The 8,826-nt window shown below is 49.7% G+C and overlaps 1 protein-coding gene across 1 annotated transcript in view; it reads left to right on the top strand.

The window, feature by feature from the left end:
• The first annotated feature begins 311 nt into the window (after positions 1-311).
• Positions 312-8,826, top strand: part of TLL2 (tolloid like 2) — a 135,168-nt gene continuing 126,653 nt past the window's right edge. The window contains exon 1 of the mRNA XM_049790830.1: positions 312-522. Within this exon, the coding sequence (XP_049646787.1) occupies positions 345-522 (178 nt within the window). The 5' untranslated portion in view covers positions 312-344. The remainder of the gene's footprint in view (positions 523-8,826) is intronic.

Below are 8,826 nucleotides of genomic sequence, written 5' to 3'. Positions count from 1 at the left end.
AGGAGGGGCCTGGCCGCGGGCGCCCGAGCGATTGGCTGTCCGGGGCCCCCGGCGAGGGCCTTGTGGTCCAGCCCGGGCGGAGAGGGGCGGAGCGGCCACCACGCCAGTCCCCGCCACAGTCGCCTCGGCCGCCGGACAAGTAGCTCGGATCGGAGCGGCGGCTTTCGGGGCGCCCCGACGCGCACGGGAGCGCCGCTCGCTGCTCGCTCCCGGCTCGAGGATGTCCGGCAGCCGCGCGTAAACGCCGCCCAGCCGAGCCGACCTGGTGTCCGCCGCCACGCCGCCCTCGAACCGAGCTCTCCGGTCCTCCGAGGTCCCTCGCTCGACGCCGGCCCCTCTGGACCATGCCCACGGCCGCCGCGCTCGGGGCCCTCGTGCCAGGGCTGCTGCTGCTACTGCTGCCCCCGCACGCTGGGGGTCTCGGGGCGCGCTCGGACTTGGTCGCGGCGGACGACGCGGCGTGGGGAGGCGAGGAGGGCGCGGAGCAGCAGCTGGAGACGTACCACGACCCGTGCAAAGCCGGTAGGTGCCGCCGCGGCCAAGTCCGGCCGAAGTTTGCCTCTGAGATGCCAACGACGCGGTTGGCAAGCCCGCAACGGGTCTCCCTCCACCTCGCGCAGACAATGCCCCTACGGACCCTGCCCACCCCGGCGCGCACTGGGTGGCGGGTCCCCGCGGCCGGGAGGGGTCCGCAGCGAGTGCGAGGCCGCCAGATGGCCGTGTGGGGGCACACAGGGAGGGCCCCCCGGTGCGCCCGCATTCCCAGGCTTGGAGAGAGACGCACCGGCTCCGGTCCCAGCGCGCTCTCAAGTTCCGCGCAAAGTTTCCCGTCACGGTGCGGGGACTCCCGGGAAAGGACACGCGCACAGAACTCTCCAGCGGGGGGAACAGAAGGGGACACGGACACGGGGATCAGCGAAGGAGTGTGGCCATACCCCGAGCGGCCGCCACCGTCCCCGGGGCCCCCTCTGCGCGCTCCGAACTTGGGAAGCTTGCTTGCCTGGGCGGGTGGAGATGGAGCTGGCAGGTGCCCCGGTGACGCGAGTGGCACCGCAGTCTCCCTCCCACGGCTGGTGGGAGCCGCTTTCGAGCCATGGGGCTGGGGTAGGGAGGGCCCAACCGGGACGAGAGATGGGAGACGCAGGGTCTGGTATTCCTGGAGAATCGCAGTGTCTCTCCCCACCGGTGCACCCAGCGAAGACCCTCGTTCATCCCTGTCCCTCGGGGCCGGGTCCTCGCGAGCTCTGGTCTGGGAGCAGCGACCTTCGCCCCCTGCAGCCCAGAGAGCCTCCACTCCCTCCGTTTTACATTGGGAATAGTGCAGGCTCTGTTGCGCAATGGATAGCGCATTGGACTTCTACATTGGGAATAGTGGCCCTGGGAGCAGAGATGACCCTTGAAACCCCCATCACTCATCAAAGGGGTCACAAAATCACAAAGGGGGTCGTGATAAGGACCCTGTAGGGTCACTTTTTTTTTTTTACTGTGACCTTCTAGGCTGCAGGCCAAGCTCAAGGTGTCCACTAGAAGTGTGGGGGAAGCTGCAGAAAGTACTAGGAGGGTCTGAGAGAAAAGCCTGTTGCAGATTGAAACACAGGATTCTCCAGTGGTCCTCGTGTGCGTCCCAGTGGGGGGACCCGAGTGAAGGGCGATGACGACAGCCTGTAACCCTGACTGAGCTGTCCATGGGCCCCATCTCAGGGGATGACTATTGCCCTAGGACTGCAAGAAGGTCTGCAGCATCATTGCAACGGTGGCCTTGCTCCCTAAAGAGGGACACCGAGGCTGGGAAAATGGGGTGGGGGGCTAAGACGGTAGCTCTCCCATCATTTGGACTGGCAGAGCTGGAATATTACAGTGAGCTGGAGGCCTGAGGACGTGAACAGTTTGTTGTTGAAAAGGTGTCAAGTTGAAGTGCATGCTGGAGCCTGGAATTTGAGCACCACAGATGTGACGCGCCCCGCCCCCCAACACCTCACCCCCTGTTAAGAATGCTTCAAGTCCCTCCAGTTTTCTGGGAGGCAAGTGGAGAAGCAGTGGAGAGGGGTCAGCCCGCCCCAAGCTTTTCTGGTGATCCTGAGAAAATGCTGGATCACTGGCCGCCCATCCGGACTCTTAACTGGGAAGAAGAGGTAGCAAGGCTGAAGGACTGGGGCCCTGGTATCCCTCTATTGGAAATATTGGAAACCCCCCCCCACTATTCTTGGCCCCCCCTTTGTCATCCCTCCCCCTATGTTGATGCTAAAATTGGCCAGAAGAGGGCGGTAGCAAGGACGACCTGGGGAAAGGTTACAGTTTGAAATTCCCTAGGAACTTCTGGAAAGAACACACCCTGCGGGGCCGGTGAGGTGGCGCTAGAGGTAAGGTGTTTGCCTTGCAAGCGCTAGCCAAGGAAAGGACTGTGGTTCGATCCCCCAGCGTCCCATATGGTCCCCTCAAGCCAGGAGCAATTTCTGAGTGCTTAGCCAGGAGTAACCCCTGAGTATCAAAGGAGTGTGGCCCAAAAAACCAAAAAAAAAAAAAAAAAAAAAGAACACACCCTGCAAACCCGTAGTCCGAGGTCTCAGTGGAAGGAAGTTGGGACATTGAGTGTGTGTGTGGTCGTGGAAACTGTTTCCTGGTTATATGTTAAAGGTGAAACTTAAGAGATACTCTCCAACCCTCTCCACCCTCCCTTTTTAAATTTTTTTTTTTTTTTTGGGTCACACCCGGCAATGCTCAGGGGTAATTCCTGGCTCCAGGCTCAGAAATTGCTCTGGGCAGGCACGGGGGACCATATGGGACGCTGGGATTCGAACCGATGACCTCCTGCATGAAAGGCAAACGCCTTACCTCCATGCTATCTCTCCAGCCCCCCTTTTTAAATTTTTTTATTTTAGGGGCACACCTGGTAACGCTCAGGGGTTACTCTTGGCTATGTGCTCAGAAATCGCTCCTAGTTTAGGGGACCATTTGGAACGCTGGGGATTGAACTGAGGTCTGTCCTGAGTCAGCCGTGTGCAAGACAAACACCCTACTGTTGCGCCATCGTCTCCCCATTAAATCCTTCCTCCCTCACCACTGTTCTGGAATCCTCCAGGACCTGCCTGGGGCCTTCTGATCTCAAACTTCTTGGGTTTGGGTCTATCTTTTGCTGCAGACTCAAGGCACTTGAGAGGGTTTGGTTTTGCTACCTGCCTCTCCCTCTCTGTCCAAGACAGTGTTGCCATGGGCAAGCCCCCCTCCTCGCATGCCCTCAGGTCCTCTGTGGGGACTGAAGAGGACCAGAAAGCAGGTTTGCAGCCCACACCAACCTCTTGCCCTTAACCTACTCACATCTTGCTAACACTTGACTCTGCCTGACCTTCCTATTTACTGTTCTGTGGTTCTGTGACCAAGCTGGTGAGTGTTTTTTTATCATTTATCACTTCATCATTTTTCCTCTGTTTAAACCATTTGTACCAGTTCCAAATTTTCTGACTTCGACCATGGTTTTACACGGTGTGACCTTTGGGTAAGCCATTTAGTTTCTTTTTTTTTTTTTTAATTTAATTTTTGATTGAGACCAATGTGAATTACAAGTCTTTCACAGTTTTATTCCAGGAAGTGGAAGTTGTGACAGTGAATTAGGGCTATTCCCACCACCAGTATTTCCCAGCATGCATCCCATACCTCCACCCTTAGCCCCCAGAATTGCCAGTGTAACAGGTCCCTTTTGTGTATAGCTTGTTGTAGTTTGGGTCTCTTGATTCTATTGTCGTTGACTTTGGTTAGGGCCTTTAGTTCTGACCATTTTTGATTTCCACTCAATGCTCCTGAGACTGCTTGGCCCCTGGATCCCATTCACAATTTTTTTTTGTCTTTTATCTTTTTTTTTTTTTTTTTGGTTTTTCGGGCCAGGGGTTTTTCGCTCAGGGATCACTCCTGGCGAAGCTCTCAGAAATTGCCCCGGGTTTGGGAGGACCATATGGGACACTGGGGGATCGAACCACGGTCCTTCCTTGGCTAGCACTTGCAAGGCAGATACCTTGCCTCTAGCGCCACCTCGTCGGCCCCTGTCTTTTCTCAATTTGTAGGAAGACATAGAAATATGAGGCAGTACCAGATGATTCATGCTCTATGGTTCTGTAAAAATGGCCTATTATCCAGAAGCTATAAATAAAGTTAAAAGAAGAAAAAGGGGGGGGCAGATGAAGCTACTTAATTTGTCTTAGTTTTTGCATTTTGTACATTTGTACAGTTTGTACATTGATAAAAGATGCACATGCTTAGATCATGCCTGACACAAAGCTGGGACTTTACTATTTTTACTTTTATTAATTTTTTAAAAAATAAATTTTAATTGAATTATTGTGAGATACACAGTTATAAGGTTGTTTGTGATTTAGTTTCAATCATACAGTGTCCAATACTCTTTACCAGTGAACATTTCCTATCACCAATGTCCCCAGTTGCTCTCCTACTCTACTCCTATCCCTCCCTTGTGCCTGCCTCTGTGTCAGATATATTTATCTCTCTCTCTTCCTGCTTTTTATTTTAGACACTGTGGTTTGCAATATTGTTACTGAATGGGAATCATGCATATCGCTTTATCTCCTTTCAGTACCCACATCTAGAATGATCATTTCCAGCTATCACTGTCATAATCATTGATTGTATAATTGTCATTGATCTTCTCTGCTCTAATTTCACTCCCCTGCTATTTGTGACAAGCTTTTAACCATGAACTGGTCCATGGCTCTCATATATATTGCCTTTGAATATTATTACTATCTATTTTAATGTCTTTGGATATATATGCTATCTCATATATGTATTCATATATATAATATATATACAAATGAGTGTGACCATTCTGTGCTTATTCCTTATCCTCTGACTCATTTTGCTCAGTATAATCTCCAAATTATTTATGTATAAGCAAATTTGTTAGCTTCATTTTTCCTAACAAGAGCTGAGCACTTTTTTTTTTTTTAAAGCTGAACAAAACTTTAATCCTTCTACCAACAGTCCCCAGTCTGGGTCATCTCTGGCAAGAGATGAACCCTGCCCAAGGTCATGAATCGGATTATATAGGGAGGGGACATAGGGAGGTTCTAAGGAGCTGGGTACTTTTTATGAACAATTTCTTGACCCTCATTGAAAGAAAAGCTTCGTACTGATCTTCTAAAACAAAGTTTGCGCTGTAACATTTGCATGTGTTGAGTCTATTTTATAGTGTAAAAGGGAATGTTTTTTGCTTTTTGTTCTGTTTTTATTTATTTAGGGGCTACACTAGGTGGTGCTCAGAGGACCACACAGGCCAGGCATGAGGCCTGGGTTTCTTGCATGCAAAGCCTATTCTCCAGCCTTTTCAGCTACCTCCACCAGAGGATGCTCTTCAAATAAGTGGGTTGCTGAGTGGGAATAAATTTGTGATAGATGAGAGGTGTGTGGGGCTCCCTGCTGCGCTCCCTGGCTGACAGTTCACAGTGCTATGGTTTGTTTTTCACCTGTTATATGTTACAAACATCCTCTTGAACACCAAATCTCTGACAGCAGCTTTGGCAAAGTTTTCCTGCTTGCTTGTCCTCATCTGCAGTTCTTGACTGATGAGAGACAGGAGACCTGGGTTCTTATCCTGCTCTTTAGTCCATTGAAGGATTGTGGCATTGAAGAAATAATGCCACCACTCCATGCCTCCCAGCTGCAAAGTGGGACCCAAACATCCAACACTCTGTGGAGTGATAGGAAACTCCATGAAGATGAAGTTCCTGGGGTGGGGTGGCAGAGCCTTAGGTAAGGACTGGAGGAGATGGTCATTTGGGAGGTGATGTTTGGGTTCTGGGTAAGGAAGAAGGAACCTCCAAATAGTTTCCCAGAAATCTTCCGGAATCACTTGCCCAAAGAACAGGTGGCTATCACCTTTCTCCACAGGCAGCTGTCCCTCCCTGTGTGTGTTCTGTCCCTATTTCTGTTCTGTGTGGAGTTCCTTTTCCCCCAAGATTCACAGTATAAAATCACCATTTTATTATGTTGCAGGTTTCAGGAGTTTGGGAAAGTTGTTTTCCTTTGTTCCACTTATCTGAGCCTTTGCTAGAAAAATTTGGGGCAGAGTGTGACCTCACAAATAAGTTTAGATCATCAGGAGATGTGTCTGACTAGGCACACTCATGTGTTTTGGATAGACTGTTGGTGAAGTTTCCTACGTGTGTGGTCTCCTCATGTGTGTTAGTTTGGCTTCCTCATGGCATGACAGCCTTAAGCATGCCAGTGTACAGGAAGTACACGAGGAGTCCCAATATGTGTGACCCAAGAAAACAAGTTGCTCCTTGTGACCTTTCCTTGGAAGCTCCAGATGTTGGTGCCACCACTGTTCCAGGCCCTCACAGATCTGAGACACAGCACATTTTTACCTCTCCATAAAAGAGTATCTACTTCCAGAATTGTGGGCTGGGGACCACTGCTGCATTCTGTGTAGAGAAATCTTACCAACCACTGAGACACTGGCTTCCCCATGCATCCAGCCTACACATGCAGGCCTGGTGGCTCCCAAGTTCTAGGAATATTCCTGAGCAGGAGTATGGGACTCATGAAGCTAGCTAGTCCTTCCCTTGAATTACTCATGTTCACTTTCCGAGGCTACTCCCGAGATGAAATGATTCAGAGCTGGCCCTCTTGTGAGCAATACATACCTCATTAGAACACGGAGCTTACAGGCACTTCTTAAAACTCCTTCATTGAAATGCTGCAGAGTTTTCAGAAAATGAGCAATTAATTTAGTAAATTATACTGATGCTAAACCCCGGTCCTGGTCAGAACTGCTAGACAGGATCTCAAAAGTAAGCCAAGTGTGAGCTTTATTCGTGAAGCTATAATAAAATATGCTTTGAAAATAAAAGTGAAGATGAGGGTGGTCCAGGGTTAGAACTGAGGGGAGAAATGCTCATTGCTCCTGAGACTTTATATCAGCCAAACTGGCAGAAAGAGTGTGACAGTTGGGGCCGGAGAGATAGTATGGAGGTAAGGCGTTTGCCTTTCATGCAGAAGGTCATCAGTTCGAATCCCAATGTCCCATATGGTCCCCCGTGCCTGCCAGGAGCAATTTCTGAGCATGGAGCCAGGAGTAACTCCTGAGCACTGCTGGGTGTGACCCAAAAACCACACACACACACACACACACACACACACACACACACACACACACACAAAGAGTGTGACAGTCAAATGCTGAAGAAAAGGCAGAATCCCCAACTTTGGGATTCATTAAGATGGGCAGATTCTGGGAGAGAGTCTGGACAAGGGACATCTGGGATCTCTTTGGAAAGTTGTTTCAAGAGCTGAAGGATAGCAACACTACTACCCACTGGCCTTGAGCCTAGCTCTGGGAGTGGTCAAACTGCTTCTTGCATGTGGACAAATGACCCACTGCCCCACATCTCACACTTCTCCCAGGTCCTCTCAACTCTGGATGCAGAGCTCAGTTCTTAGGACACAAGTCACAATGAAGCCACCCATGAAGTTTTACATCAGTGGGATGCCCTGACATTTTCTTTTTCCTTTCAGTGAGTAGCATATATTTGGGGGAGTGCCCCTTCATACCATCTGCCAGAGGGAGAAGAGAGGAAGGGTGGACAGCTGTCCAAAACAGATCTGCATCTGCAGGGCACTTGACAGTCCTTTCCTGGAGCTGCTCACAAGATGCTTCCTATGGGAGTCTCATTAGTGAGTCTTCTTGGGCCAAGCTGGATTGTCCACATCTTATTATGCTCCAAGTTCCCTGCAGCCTGTGGTTTCTGTGTTCTGCTGTTTCAGCACCTCACTGTCCTGCAGCCTGTTGACTCGGAGTCTCTTCACCCTGACTGGTTCTTCGAGCTTGGGCAATTCTTCAACCTAAAGGTCTTTAGTTCCTTTTCCTATGGAATGTGGTGAATAGAGATTTCCTAGGTGCAGGCTCATGGCCATGTGAATCTGTTCTGGTGTTCAGCAAACAAAAACTCAGCATGAAACATTGCAATGATTCTTTGGTTCTGGAATAACCAAATAACCTATGCAAAAAAAGAAGTATGTGGATGCAATTGAAGTGCACGATCAACCCAACTTTCTTTCCATTTCTGTCAAATAGTGCATGGGTTAAAGTGCTTGCCTTGCTTGTAGCAGACTCTGGTTTAAGTCCTGACACCACACATGGAACCTGAGCATCACCAGGTTTAACCCAAAAATGAGAGAGGCAGAGGAAAAGAGATAAGTATGAGAAACTGGGCATGCACACTGTAGAGAAAATTTCTGGGATTTAGGTCCTGGCACTGCTTAAGCTCTGGACTTCCTGCTTAGACTTGTAGAGTCTCTCCCATTTCCTCCTCACCCTCACCCACGTAGGCTCAGGAGGTGTCAGGGCTGATAGAGAACACTGATTGGTGCCTTAAATGTGGTAGCCGTTCAGGAACCATTATTATTATTATTATTATTATTATTATTATTATTATTATTTTATCATTTTCTCATAGAAATCAACCTACATGGGCTGGAGCAATAGCACAGTGGTAGGACATTTGCCTTGTACACGGCCAACCCAGGACAGACCTGGGTTCGATTCCCAGCATCCCATATGGTCCCCCGAGACTTCCAGGGGCAATTTCTGAGTGCAGAGCACCACCAGGTATGGCCCCAAACCAAAACAAAACAAAACGAAAAAAGAAATTAGCCTACATGACAGGCAGCCACAATCTCTGAGCATATAAGCCAGACAATGTTTTCGGAGCTGTACATTTCTCCTAAGGCTGAGGTCAGTTACTCCTCTCTATCTATACTTTAACCATACTCTATACTTTGAGTAGAGAGGAGAGTCTCAACTCTTAGATCTGCATG

The sequence above is a fragment of the Suncus etruscus genome, chromosome 17 (genome assembly GCF_024139225.1).
Source record: "Suncus etruscus isolate mSunEtr1 chromosome 17, mSunEtr1.pri.cur, whole genome shotgun sequence".
In the NCBI taxonomy this organism is placed as follows: Eukaryota; Metazoa; Chordata; class Mammalia; order Eulipotyphla; family Soricidae; genus Suncus; species Suncus etruscus.
Note: the sequence above shows the minus strand (reverse complement) of the source record. Positions and strands in the feature narration are given on the sequence as shown.